Below are 15715 nucleotides of genomic sequence, written 5' to 3' on the forward strand. Positions count from 1 at the left end.
TGGGAGTTACACCGTTATTATTATTCCCATGTTATACATTATACAGCCGCCTCTTACATGGGAGTTACACCGTTATTATTATTCCCATGTTATACATTATACAGCCGCCTATTACATGGGAGTTACACGGTTATTATTCCCATATTATACATTATACAGCCGCCTCTTACATGGGAGTTACACCGTTATTATTCCCATGTTATACATTATACAGCCGCCTATTACATGGGAGTTACACGGTTATTATTCCCATATTATACATTATACAGCCGCCTATTACATGGGAGTTACACGGTTATTATTCTCATATTATACATTATACAGCCGCCTCTTACATGGGAGTTACACCGTTATTATTCCCATATTATACATTATACAGCCGCCTCTTACATGGGAGTTACACGGTTATTATTCCCATATTATACATTATACAGCCGCTCTTACATGGGAGTTACACCGTTATTATTATTCCCATGTTATACATTATACAGCCGCCTCTTACATGGGAGTTACACGGGTATTATGCCTATATTGTACATTATACAGCCGCCTCTTACATGGGAGTTACACGGTTATTATTCCCATATTATACATTATACAGCCGCCTATTACATGGGAGTTACACCGTTATTATTCTCATATTATACATTATACAGCTGCCTATTACATGGGAGTTACACCGTTATTATTCCCGTATTATACATTATACAGCCGCCTATTACATGGGAGTTACACGGTTATTATTCCCGTATTATACATTATACAGCCGCTTCTTACATGGGAGTTACACCGTTATTATTCCCGTATTATACATTATACAGCCGCCTCTTACATGGGAGTTACACCGTTATTATTATTCCCATGTTATACTTTATACAGCCGCCTCTTACATGGGAGTTACACGGTTATTATTCCCATATTATACAGCCGCCTATTACATGGGAGCTACACGGTTATTATTCCCATATTATACATTATACAGCCGCCTCTTACATGGGAGTTACACGGTTATTATTCCCATATTATACATTATACAGCCGCCTCTTACATGGGAGTTACACGGTTATTATTCCCATATTATACATTATACAGCCGCCTCTTACATGGGAGTTACACCGTTATTATTCCCATATTATACATTATACAGCCGCCTCTTACATGGGAGTTACACGGTTATTATTCCCATATTATACATTATACAGCCCCCTCTTACATGGGAGTTACACCGTTATTATTCCCATATTATACATTATACAGCCGCCTCTTACATGGGAGTTACACTGTTATTATTCCCATATTATACATTATACAGCCGCCTCTTACATGGGAGTTACACCGTTATTATTATTCCCATGTTATACATTATACAGCCGCCTCTTACATGGGAGTTACACGGTTTTTATTCTCATATTATACATTATACAGCCGCCTTTTATATGGGAGTTACACCGTTATTATTCCCATGTTATACATTATACAGCCGCCTCTTACATGGGAGTTACACCGTTATTATTCCCATATTATAAATTATACAGCCGCCTCTTACATGGGAGTTACACCGTTATTATTCCCATATTATACATTATACAGCCGCCTCTTACATGGCAGTTACACCGTTATTATTCCCATATTATACATTATACAGCCGCCTCTTACATGGGAGTTACACCGTTATTATTCCCATATTATACATTATACAGCCGCCTCTTATATGGGAGTTACACGGTTATTATTCCCATATTATACATTATACAGCCGCCTATTACATCTGAGTTACACTGTTATTATTCTCATATTATACATTATACAGCCGCCTCTTACATCGGAGTTACACGGTTATTATTATTCCCATATTATACATTATATAGCCGCCTCTTACATGGGAGTTACACGGTTATTATTATTCCCATATTATACATTATACACAGTTTGAGTTGTTTAGTTCAGCTTTAATGATCAGATATAATTTCTCATGTTCCCGTCTCCCTTTGGCCGCCTGGAAATGACCGTATCTTCTATAGCGCAACCATACAGAGACCACACACTACATGAAGGGCATTAGATATGAGACCACCCCTGTACGTGGGGGCAAAGTCTTACAGACGTGTCCAGCTACAGGCAGCAGCTGATCATTATACACGTGTGTTAATGCGGTTGGGTATGAAATCCTGGCTGTCTGGATGGCGCTGGTCAGAATCCCGACAGCCAGAATCCCGACAGCCATGGGAACGCACGCAAGTATTTTCCTAACCCCTACCCTAACTTTCCATCCCTGGTGCCTAACCTAGTGCCCAAGCCTTACCTTCCCCTCCCCGCATCCTAATCCTAACACCCCCTTCCCGGTGCCTAACCCCAACCTCTCCCTAACACCCCGATACTTACCTCCGGGATGCTGGCGGTCTGGATATTGGTGCCGGGATCCCGACCTGTTGGGATTACGGCGCCGTGTTCATACCACCTTCATCCCAGATGCCGACTATATCCCGTGTTAATGCTATGACCATGCCTGTGACATATGGCGCGGGGCTGTTAGAGATGTGTGACTCTGTATTTTATGGTATATGTTTCCTTATTACAGGTGAATGTGATACACACCGCCAGCCCCGCAGAGGCCCCAAATCACATCGCCGCGCAACCACAGTTTGTCCATCCCGTGCACCATTCCTTTGTCGACCTGTCCGGACACAACCTGGCCAATCCTCACCCAACCTCAGGTGCGTTACAGATATATAACCATTCCATGTTATGTTGTGTGCTCAGCACATAACATGGATGGGTTATACAGTCTATCTGATAGTGTTATATATCTGATAGTGTTATATATCTGATAGTGTTATATATCTGATAGTGTTATATATCTGATAGTGTTATATATCTGATAGTGTTATATATCTGATAGTGTTATATATCTGATAGTGTTATATATCTGATAGTGTTATATATCTGATAGTGTTATATATCTGATAGTGTTATATATCTGATAGTGTTATATATTTGATAGTGTTATATATTTGATAGTGCTATATATCTGATAGTGTTATATATCTGATAGCTTCCTTATATATCTGATAGTGTTATATATCTGATAGCGTCCTTATATATCTGATAGCGTCCTTATATATCTGATAGCGTCCTTATATATCTGATAGTGTTATATATCTGATAGCGTCCTTATATTTCTGATAGTGTTATATATTTGATAGTGTTATATATTTGATAGCGTCCTTATATATCTGATAGTGTTATATATCTGATAGCGTCCTTATATATCTGATAGTGTTATATATCTGATAGTGTTATATATCTGATAGCTTCCTTATATATCTGATAGTGTTATATATCTGATAGTGTTATATATCTGATAGCGTCCTTATATATCTGATAGTGTTATATATCTGATAGTGTTATATATTTAATAGCGTCCTTATATATCTGATAGCGTCCTTATATATCTGATAGCGTCCTTATATATCTGATAGTGTTATATATCTAATAGTGTTATATATCTGTTAGCGTCCTTATATATCTGATAGCGTCCTTATATATCTGATAGTGTTATATATCTGATAGCGTCCTTATATATCTGATAGTGTTATATATCTGATAGTGTTATATATCTGATAGTGTTATATATCTGATAGTGTTATATATCTGATAGCGTCCTTATATATCTGATAGTGTTATATATCTGATAGCGTCCTTATATATCTGATAGTGTTATATATATGATAGCGTCCTTATATATATGATAGTGTTATATATCTGATAGCGTCCTTATATATCTGATAGCGTCATATATCTGATAGTGTTATATATCTGATAGCGTCCTTATATATCTGATAGTGTTATATATCTGATAGTGTTATATATCTGATAGCGTCCTTATATATCTGATAGTGTTATATATCTGATAGCGTCCTTATATATCTGATAGTGTTATATATATGATAGCGTCCTTATATATCTGATAGTGTTATATATATGATAGTGTTATATATCTGATAGTGTTATATATCTGATAGCGTCCTTATATATCTGATAGTGTTATATATCTGATAGTGTTATATATCTGATAGCGTCCTTATATATCTGATAGTGTTATATATCTGATAGCGTCCTTATATATCTGATAGTGTTATATATATGATAGCGTCCTTATATATCTGATAGTGTTATATATCTGATAGTGTTATATATCTGATAGTGTTATATATCTGATAGCGTCCTTATATATCTGATAGTGTTATATATCTGATAGCGTCCTTATATATCTGATAGTGTTATATATATGATAGCGTCCTTATATATCTGATAGTGTTATATATATGATAGTGTTATATATCTGATAGCGTCCTTATATATCTGATAGCGTCATATATCTGATAGTGTTATATATCTGATAGCGTCCTTATATATCTGATAGTGTTATATATCTGATAGTGTTATATATCTGATAGCGTCCTTATATATCTGATAGTGTTATATATCTGATAGCGTCCTTATATATCTGATAGTGTTATATATATGATAGCGTCCTTATATATCTGATAGTGTTATATATCTGATAGTGTTATATATCTGATAGCGTCCTTATATATCTGATAGTGTTATATATCTGATAGTGTTATATATCTGATAGCGTCCTTATATATCTGATAGTGTTATATATCTGATAGCGTCCTTATATATCTGATAGTGTTATATATATGATAGCGTCCTTATATATCTGATAGTGTTATATATATGATAGTGTTATATATCTGATAGTGTTATATATCTGATAGCGTCCTTATATATCTGATAGTGTTATATATCTGATAGCGTCCTTATATATCTGATAGTGTTATATATCTGATAGCGTCCTTATATATCTGATAGTGTTATATATATGATAGCGTCCTTATATATCTGATAGTGTTATATATTTGATAGCGTCCTTATATGTCTGATAGCGTAATATGTTTGATTGCCTCCTTAAGAATCTGGATTTGTGAACTGGAAATATCCGTATCCTGCCCCCAGCTAAAGGTACTCCTGTCACACTAATTCTGATTCACTTGCTGGGAGATAGCGCCCTCTGCTGCTATAGTGGTAGGATTGCCAGTAAGTGATATACCGTGATTGTGTCACAGATTACTGGACCTGCCTGACAGGACAGATAAATGTCTGATCGGAACTATTGGCCACGTTCTTATCCGGGTTCCTGCCAGTGTCAGAGTGTGGAAGTTGTGTTGTGAGAGGCTGTTGAAAATGGTGTTTATTTTATTGTGTTATATCTGATTCTCAGTATTTGTTGGGTATGGCAAAAGCAATTATTGTAGCCTCTCTATATAGTATTTAGTACATATGAATGTGGATGTGACTATTGTAGACCCCTCCCTCTGCAGACGTGTCCACTAACCACACTTACAGGTGCCTGAGGCAGAAGTGTGATGACCTGCCTGCTTGGTGAGATGGCATCCTATGGCAGTGCCACACTGACCCTACTGCTAATGTGTGACTATGGGGAAGGGTATGTCTGTAACGGCTCAGCACACCGCATTAATTATAGGTGGTGTCACGTACTTGTGGCCATGCAGGGTGGAAATGGACGAGACGCTGGGTAGGTGACTGCAGTCCAGCTTACTGTATCTTCTCCTCCACAGTTGTTCCCAGTGCGGCGACCATTGTTATCGTGGTCTGTGTGAGTTTCCTCGTCTTCATGATCATTCTGGGAGTGTTCCGCATCCGCGCCGCTCACCAGCGCACCATCAGAGACCAAGAGGGCGGCAAGGAGAATGAGATGGACTGGGATGACTCCGCTCTCACCATTACTGTAAATCCCATGGAGGTAAGTGATGCTGATCTCTATCAGTAGCTCACAGGGGGGTGATTTCATTGTTTAGGCAGCGGCTATTCTTTTAAGCTGCCCGGTGGAGCAATTCAATTGATGCTCCGTCTGAGCGCGATAACCACTGGTGTCGGCATTTCTGTTGCAGCCTCAGGAGGGTGCGAGCAAAGAAATGTGCAATAAACCCATGGTAAGGGCGCCCTAACCAGGACCGTGCACACCTAAAGCCCGGTCTGTTAGGGTGTGAAGAGGGCGATAATTAATGGGCGCCAGAACAATTGAATTGCAATACTGGGAGCGTATTGTCTGCATGGTCACTTACTAATTATCATTCATTTGCATAGAGAGGCTCATGGAGCGTTTTCTGTACGTGCTTGAAATGAAATGTTACAATTAGTCTCTCCTGGTGGTTAGTACTAGGCTGTATACACCTGCCCCAGGCAATGAGGGACTAGCAAGATGTTAGGGTGCCACATATGATCTAAGCCTCAATGCTGATGGTATTTGTCTGACTTTACTTGGGACAGGAGTAGGGTTAGCGGGTGAGTCCTCTGAGGACCAGGAGTCTGTCTGACCAGTGACTGAGCCTCCCTCTCTGCCTCCTGTTCCTTCCCTACTGCACATAGACTCCTGTCATCTGCCTAGTGAGGAGGAGGCTGGGAGGACCAGGGCTAGTGGGCGAGTCCTCTGAGGACCAGGAGTCTGTCTGATCAGAGACTGAGCCTCCCTCTCTGCCTCCTGTCCCTTCCCTACTGCACATAGACTCCTGTCATCTGCCTAGTGAGGAGGAGGCTGGGAAGGCCAGGGTTAGCGGGTGAGTCCTCTGAGGACCAGGAGTCTGTCTGATCAGAGACTGAGCCTCCCTCTCTGCCTCCTGTCCCTTCCCTACTGCACATAGACTTTCCTGTCATCTGCCTAGTGAGGAGGAGGCTGGGAGGGCCAGGGTTAGCGGGCGAGTCCTCTGAGGTCCAGGAGTCTGTCTGACCAGTGACTGAGCCTCCCTCTCTGCCTCCCGTCCCTTCCCTACTGCACATAGACTCCTGTGATCTGCCTAGTGAGGAGGAGGCTGGGAGGGCCAGGGCTAGCGGGTGAGTCCTCTGAGGTCCAGGAGTCTGTCTGACCAGTGACTGAACCTCATTCAGGACATTTTTACAACTGTTTGTCCCCTAAAATAAAACTAAACCTTATTTATGAGTAGTTCTGCCCCCATAGGTTATAATGTTTTCCGTCTAAGTGCTCAGTATTAGCTGTGAGATGATGCGGATACTTGTCATGTTCATGTCGCTGGCTGACGATAGTCATTTTGGTCATATAAGATAATGATTGATTAGACTGCATTAACATTAATTGTTGGGTACGGGGGCTTATTGCAGCACGTATGGGAGTATACTATTTAGCGGGGCCTGAGAGGCTCATCCATGTGGAATCACTGATGTCCGGTGTCCTTCAGGTTACAGTAATCGGAGTATCTCAGGTCTTCTCCCCATATGACCGTAGTCTTATATCTTCTCTCTCAGACCTATGAAGACCAGCACAGCAGTGAGGAGGAAGAGGAGGACGATGACGATGAGGAGAGTGAAGACGGGGAAGATGATGACATTACCAGCGCCGAATCGGAAAGCAGCGAGGAAGAGGAGGGCGAGCAGGAAGAGGACCAGCAGAACGTGAACCGGCAGCAGCAGCTGGAGTGGGACGACTCCACCCTGACCTACTGATGCCGACCGCCATCACCACCCAGTCACCACAGCACACACTCATCTTCCTGCTGACACATGGAGAAACTGTGCACCCTCTACTGCCCTCCTGGTGATTGGGGCCAGTGTCGGTGTTTCTATCCATCTTGCACTCTCCTTCCAGGTTCTCTCCGTCGCTCAGTGACTGGAGGGACACGGCCGTTTCTGGACTTCATTCTTCATTCCTAATTTCTCTTCTTAAAGCTGCAAACATGTGGGTTGACGTATGGGGCACACGGACTCCATGTAGACTGGTGATTTTATTGTTTGTTTTTACCCCAATCACTGCATGTCCGATATTGGCAGAATTCACCCAGGAACCCTTTCTCTGTCCGAGGTGCCAGTTTCTCCTGGCAGCAGCTCACGAAATAGGGCAACATCGCAAACTGCTCCGCTGACCATAAAAGGGGGCACGTAGAAGACAACTAGTACAAGTAGTAAAAGACTTTTTAATATTTTGTTGTAAATATGTTGGAATTAATGTAATTATGTCCATGTTGGTGGTGTGAAGGGAATTGGGATCATGGAATGTCGGTTGGCACCTGTGCCAGTCTTGCGCAGCCTCAGTGAGGCCCTTTTCCATGGCTGGCAGAGGTCTGCAGCCTCACAGGCTAGAAAACAAGGTAGCGCAAGTCAGCTTTAATCCTTGCTCCAGAGCGTCTGGCATGCCCTGTATTTATAATGACCACAAGGTGCCCGCACACCAGACCTCAGAGGGGCAGGAGTGCAGCCTGCCGCCCCTTGCGTTATTAATGCCTCTTGGGTACTTTTTACCTTTTAGCCCCCAGTGGGGGAGTTTCCTGTTCTGTCCCCGTGCTACTTCCTGGTAAGAGCGCCGACCGCCAGGGTGCCAGGGCCTATGAAATGTCCTCTCGTGCCCAGAAGCTGCCAGCTGGGCCTTACCTATATTGTTTACATGTAAGTTCTTATTATTTCCCAAACTGGCGTAAAATAATAAATCTGTAAATTGTGTTTGAAGAAGAAGAAGAAGAAGAAAAAAAAAAAAAAGAGAATAAATGAACTTCTGAATCAGGCGAGGGGCTTTGTCGGGTGATGCTCTTATGGGCACCAGCGGGATCACTGAGAAGTAAAAGGCGTTTGCGGCTTGGACGTAACCGGACACGCCGGCACCTGTCTGCTGCCATAGGGGTCAGCGCTTGGTAATTAGAAATTGCCATTGTCCTGCTCTTGTGGAACTACAAGTCCCAGCATTGCCTGCCAGTCTGTGACTTGCAAGTCACGCTGTGACATGAAGCTCTACAGCTGCAGAGCGGCGGGTCACCGGTCTCCTGGCGCAATCCTGTCTCGCCAGGAAGGATAATTACGTATGAAATCCAATATGTTCTCCTATTAATCACTGCCGACGTCAAGGCTTACTTCTGTAACGTAACCGATTACATATATAACGGACATTTAATAACAGTCACAGATACATGTGCCAGAGACTTGGAAATCCTTTTAATACCGGCAAATATTATAAATCAGGGTTTCCTTATAGGGGAAGCATTTTACCCTACGCACATGGGACTTCCTGTCAGCTGGCACTACGGAGAGAGACTTGCAGCACACAGGGGCCGAGGAAGACCGCGGCTCGCAGCCAGGTGGATAAGAAGTTGCGCACACTGATAAACTCCCGTCATGATATAAACAGTCAGTATCCGTTTGTGGGTGTTACAAGATGCCGCCTCTGTCAGGGTGTGTGTGACCCTCTGACACTGGGGGGATAATGTGGGTGTAAGTAGGAACAGGTGTTTTTGTGCCAGGTAAGTGGACGATGTCATTAATTAGAATGGCGTTATTTGTACGCTGTAATATGGGCCGAGATTAATTTTTTTAAATAGGTTTAGATGATTTGACAATTGTTGAGAACGTGGGGAATCCTGTCGCTGGCGCGCAGCGGGAACCACCACCGCCGTGTGACGACGGGTGCATTAGAAGGCTTGAAAGATAAGTGAGAGTTGATGGCTGCAAGTTGTAGAGCAATGACCAGATTGAACCAGCAGGGGTCAGCGGTGTACAGGGGTCAGGGTCTCCCCCCTACATACACGAGCGCTGCAGTACACGAGCGCTGCAGACCAGCTGGCTTAGGCTTTGTTTACCATAAATGTAAATTCTTAGATTTTTACGTAAGATACGGGGATAATGTTTTAATGACTTCTGTGATAACGTGATACACATAACTGCTAGCTGTGGAGTAACCTGGGGAATTTTACCTTGTTCCTCCCAGTTGTCCTGTGTTTATGTTGTGTAGCTCTGTCCATCCATTTTAATATCACTGTAGCTGCTGTACTTAGACATAAAAGCCAATGCGTCATGTAACACGACCGATAACGCTGATGCTGTACGTAGGCGCTATGGATATTAACTTTTCAGATTTGTATATTGGTGATAGGTCCGTTTGAACAGTCTATAAGCTACAATAAATATCTGGTTCTAAATTCCGCTGCCCGTCTTGTGTTATTTGCGTTGTGCTCTGCTGCGACTCTGGACTAAGGAAAACACGGAGAGGTAGTTCTGCCGCCAAACGGAACGTCGCGGTCAGGTCATCGCTGACATAATGGATAAATAGATTGATTCTATGTAAGTACTTGATGAGGAATAAGGAGTTTCTGGAGCAGTGACTTGTGGGAAATGATGGTAACAAATATATACTATAATATATAAGTAAGGATCTTCTAAGCTCCCAGTGAGGTCGGTGACATTAATGTACCTTTATATGTGTCATTGCCTCTCTGCTATTACAGAACCTAGAACATGAAAGGAGACCAGAGGTGCCCAATGTTTTGGGGTGTCCGCAGTATTCCTCTTTTGTCTCATCTGGGCAACGCTGGGTTTAGAGGGAGGCTGAGGAGTAGACACAAGTAGCTGTTGGTTCTGAAACTTCCCCCCTCCTCCAGCATTTCAGTTTTTTATTTAGTGCCTGCAGGAGAGGCGCACATAATTTGAAGCTAGGTTATTTTTTTCCTAATGCCTTTATACAGCATTTAGTTACCTGATTCCCCTTATGGGGATCAGGCTGTGGAGGACCAGGACAGCACCAGTCTCCCCTGCTGCATCCCGCTTCGGGTCCCCAGAAACCTGCGGGTGTTTAAGGCTCATGTTATCACAGATGGCCCCCTCATTGCCAGATTACCACCGGGAGCTGCGGCTTGTATTATGTGGCCCATATTAGTATAAGTCGCTTACTAATTGAGCTCTGGGTCTCTCCGGCGGCCATTACCAGGAGCACAGCTTTTACCATTGGCGTCCGCCATCTTGCCCACTCTTCCATGAGTCAGAGGGAAGTTCTTCCCACACCGCTGCCGGCTGCTTTCCCGGCCTTACTGACCTCAGACGCCGACTTCACTGCCTGCAGCAGCACCCGGAGGGTATATTTATATAAAACATTACCTTTATAACCCACTTTTCTTTATAGAGTGTTCCTTCAGTTAGTGTGGTTAGTTTACTTTGTTTTCCTAAAGTCTGTTTTTGCATATAACCTGACAACTGTAGTAGCGATAAGGTATCTGCATATAGGTGACCGGCTACACTAGGAATGGCATTACTATACTATACTAAGGGATTTTACATTTTATACAAAGTACAGTCTACAGTTTATTGACAAAAAAGATATATTTTTTGCCAATACACACAGGTTATATAGTCCTTGTTTGTGTGTCTCTGACCTATTTACAGTATGTCTGCAAATGGAGATAGACATCCCAAATCTAAGCCGGGGACTGCCCATCTTCCAGGCTCCCCCAGGTAGCAAGGAGCAGGATCCCTTTTGTGAAGCTTGTGAGCCCGAGGCTTTCGGTCAGTGCATGTCCTGAGATACCGGGTGTTACCGGCCTGGGCAAAGGTAATTAGCAATCGCAAAATACGCGCTATAGCATGTTTTTACGCACTACAGGAAACTTGGGATCCAGTTTTTAAAACTGATCGGGTTCTGCAGGATGCGGTGTGTGTACCACTGGGCAGCAGCCCCCCCCCCCCAGCCAATCGCCCTCACTGTTTGAGTCCCGACACCTCCTTCCTGCAAGCGTGCTCTCCAGACTCTGCAATCTGCAATGTGGGAGAGTAAAAAGAGAAGTGCAGCCCACCAAGAAACTCTGCATTCTGGCCAGACCAAATTGCAATATATATAGCACCTATCCTTGTGTATCAATGCCTGTTTCCCTATAGATTGTAAGCTTGCAAGCAGGGCCCTCTTACCTCTATGTCTGTCTGTTATTACCCTGTTTTGTTCTATCAATGTTTCCAATTGTAAAGCGCAACGGAATATGCTGCGCTATATAAGAAACTGTTAATAAATAAATAATAAATAAATAAAAGTGGGGAAGCCAGCATAGGTTGGGCAGCAGCTGAGAGGAGCGCGGTTCCTACAGGCTGGGCAGGCAGCAGTAGAGAGGAGCGCGGTTCCTACAGGCTGGGCAGGCAGCAGTAGAGAGGAGCGCGGCTCCTGCAGGCTGGGCAGGCAGCAGTAGAGAGGAGCGCGGCTCCTGCAGGCTGGGCAGGCAGCAGTAGAGAGGAGCGCGGTTCCTGCAGGCTGGGCAGGCAGCAGTAGAGAGGAGCGCGGTTCCTGCAGGCTGGGCAGGCAACAGCAGAGATTAGCGCAGTTCCTGCAGGCAGTAGAGGCAGATGAAGCAGGTCCCTGATCAAAGACGGTGACATCACCTGCATAGAAGTCCGGAGGCGATTTGGCTGCAATGGCGTTGTCATTGGGGCCAGGACCCTCTAGCAGCCTGCTCTCCTTCAGCCAGCTGAGCTCTCTGTATGCAGGAGGTGGACAGCACATGGGGCAGAAGGGAGCTGCAAGCGGACAACAGTGACCCGGCCAAGGGCTTCCAGCAGAAGCAAAACAGGTAACCACTGCCTCAAGTGTTATCTACCCGTACCCCTCACTACCCCAGCTGCTATCCTAACCCCCTACCTACCCCCAGTATTGCCTTTCCCTAACCCCCTCCTTGCCCCCCCCAGTACTGTCCCAGCTGCTATCTACTCTACCCCAGTACTGCCTGCCCCTAACCTTTATTTCCCCCAGTACTGCCCCAGGTGCTATCTATCCATGCCCCCTCCCTGCCCCAGTTGCTATCTACACTTGCCCCCTCTTTATCCCTGTGCTGCCCCAGCTCCTATCCTGACCCCTTCCCCGAGCACTGCCCCTAACACACTCTTTGTCCACCAGTACTGCCCTAGCTATCTACCCTTACCCCCAGACTTTAAAGATAGTGGAGGGAGAGCCTCCGGCCTCAGCGGCTCCTTCTGAATTAATTTTTTTCAAAGAAGAAACCGGTTGTTATATTAACTACATTTGTGCATTTTGCGGACATATTAGGGGAAGCGTTTTAAACTTTCCACATGATTCAGGTACACATACCAGTTTTCTGATTTGGACACATTAGTATGGGAAGTCCCTCCTATAGTAAATGCACCTATTACCCGCATAGCAAAGGCCACGGTCCTTCCCACAACAAATTCTGCCACTTTATAGTATCCCACAGATCATAAGTGTGAATCTTTGCTTAAGTCCTAGTTCTCTTTTGCAGCATCAACTCTCCAGCCAGTTCCATGGGGGCCTGGGCTACCTGGTCGGACCAATTGGCAGAGGCCATACAACATGTGCATCAGACCACCTGGCTCTGGTGGACAACTTGAAGCAGACCCCCATCTATGTAGGTCATGCTTCTTAGGATGTGATTTGCCTCCTTTCACTTATCTTGACATTGTCTATATCGGCCAGGAGGTCACTCTGGCTAAGTGGCAGGCGGAGACCGAGTCTAAGTAGATGTTGGGGGCAGTTCCTTTTGTGAGGAAGTCCCTGTTTGGGCTGGAGCTTGAACATATCTTCACTCAGGTGACAAGAGGGAAGAGTCCGTATCTCTCAATAATCCCATCTCAAAGTTGGACGGTTTCAGCCCTTTCAGTTTTCTAGTAGGATTCAGCCTCTGCCCACTAAAGGGTCCATGGGGGGCACCCCAGAGCTGGTCACTTCAAATGACATCTAGCCATGGCGTCCCACCGCCCAAGTCCATGACTGGGCAACAAACCATCAGCATGACTCTTTCTGTGTAGGTCTTGGAACTATGGGTGTGGGTGCCAGTCTGTTTTTGTTCCTGGATGTCTGGTTCTAGTTGGTCATGGACTTATGGGTCAGGGGTATCCTCATTTGGGCATACATTCTCGATCTCATGGGTCCTCATCAGCTTCTTTACCTTGTATCCCTCTACCACAGAACCAGGTTAGGTGGAGTGCATTGCTATGAACAGTATACTCTTCTGGCCTTGGGTGTGGTGGTACAGGTTCCAGGACTTCAATGGTGGCTGGGCTTTTAATCCCATCTCTGCCGATACCAGATGGGTCATTTCGCCCCATTCTAAACTTGAAATGGCTGTACCCACACAGAGTACAAAAAATTCTAATCTGAAATCTCTTCTTTGCATCATTGCTTCCACGGAAGGGGGAGGGGGTGATTTCTGGATATCGCTCAATATCAACGATGTATATTTACACATGTGAATGAGGCCATGAGCGTCTGGTTATGGTAGTCCCTCAATTTCCAGTTTAGGGCTTTGCCCTTCAACCGCACCCATTTTCATTAAGGTGTAATGGCCCCTTTGATCCCCTGCCAATGTAACAGTGCGACTACTGTCATCCCTTATTTGGACAACTTGATGGTAAAAGCTTTGTATGCGCCCTTGCTCAGCAGTCACATGCAGGCGGTGATTTCTACTTCAAAACAACAGTTGGAATCTCAACTTGGCCGAATCCAATCTGGTCCCGACGCAGAAGATGGTGTTCCTGGGTCTGCTGTTCAACACATCCTATCAACGTGTTTGCAGTGTCAGAATCTTGTCTGCCAGAAGAAGTCTTTGGTGCTCTCTTTTGCTCCCATTCTGGGTGTCCATCCTACGCTGTATGCCGTTGCTGAGGAAGATTGTAGGGCTCTTCAACGTAATATCCTACAGCATTGAAGGAAATCTGATCCTTGCCTTTATCAGCAGTTATTCCCCTGGTCACTCCTGACACGAAACTCCATGGCTTGGTGCCTCCACTCCCCCAACCTGTCGATGAGTTGTCAGTTCTCCATCTGGAATTGTAACCAGGATCCGATTCCAGTCCGTCAGGTGCCAGTCTCCAGTGCTGGAGCAGTGACTCTTTGGCCAAGAGCCCAAGGAGCAGACTGCCCATTCTATTAATGTACTGGAGCTTCTGGCAAAATGGAATGCCCACACACAGGCTCAGCTCTAATTTGGGTCCAGTCTGATAATGTCATGGCTGTAGCATATGTCAACCGGCAGGATGGGACCAAGAATCTTTAGTCTATAGTCTGCTGGATCATGAGGTAGGTGGAGAAGTTTCCAGCCATTTCCACAATTTTCATCCCAGGGTGGGACAACTGGGAAGCAGACTTCCACAGTTGGCATGTTTCACCCAGGGTCCTTACACCAGGACACGTTCAAGCTGATTGTGGAGCATTTGAATCTTCCAGACATCGACCTCACGGCATCCAATCTGAACATGAAGCTTCCGTGTTATGGGGTGCCGTCCAGGGATAATTAGGCAGTCTTGGTTGATGCTCTGACCGGCCGGTGGTCCTTGTGTCTTAACTGTCCCCGCCCTTCTCCATGCTTCCACATATGATCTGCTGCATCAAGCGGGAAAAGGCCTAGGTTCTCCTCATTGCACCAGACTGGTTGCGACATATGTGAACATTCTGAACGCGATACCACTGTGGGATGATTTAATTTAAGGACCATTCCTGCATCCTGATTTTCCGTGGCTGGTGCTGTTCGTGTGGCACTTGAAACCAGCATCTTAAGATTAATAGGGTTTTCTTCAGATGTCATTAAGACTACTACAGGCTCAAACTGTCCACTGCAGTCATTTACCACCAGGTGTGGAACTCTTACATTGGGTAGTGTCTCAGCGTCTCTGTTCTGCCTTTCCTTTTACATCTGGATTGTCTCAAGGCATCCACCTTTCCTTGTTACATGGTCCGGTTTCTGCCTTGATGGTGCTCTTTCAGAGACTCCTGGCCTCTCTTTCAGACATTTAGGCAGGGGGTGCTGCATGTACAGCTGCCATACATACCGCCTGTTCTGCCTCCGGACCTCAATTTGTTCTTGGTGGTTTGTTAGCTTCGAATAGATGGTGACAGCTAGGTGAATGG

General features: G+C 44.8%; 1 protein-coding gene across 1 annotated transcript in view; it reads left to right on the plus strand.

Moving 5' to 3' along the window:
• Positions 1-10001, plus strand: part of CLSTN1 (calsyntenin 1) — a 168032-nt gene extending 158031 nt beyond the window's left edge. Inside the window, exons 17-19 of the mRNA XM_088457161.1 lie at positions 2579-2714; positions 5646-5830; positions 7348-10001. Of these exons, the coding sequence (XP_088313287.1) occupies positions 2579-2714; positions 5646-5830; positions 7348-7545 (519 nt within the window). The 3' untranslated portion in view covers positions 7546-10001. The remainder of the gene's footprint in view (positions 1-2578; positions 2715-5645; positions 5831-7347) is intronic.
• Positions 10002-15715: the final 5714 nt, after the last annotated feature.

This window comes from Taudactylus pleione, unplaced genomic scaffold (assembly GCF_031769625.1).
Source record: "Taudactylus pleione unplaced genomic scaffold, aTauple2 ptg000740l, whole genome shotgun sequence".
Lineage (NCBI taxonomy): Eukaryota > Metazoa > Chordata > Amphibia > Anura > Myobatrachidae > Taudactylus > Taudactylus pleione.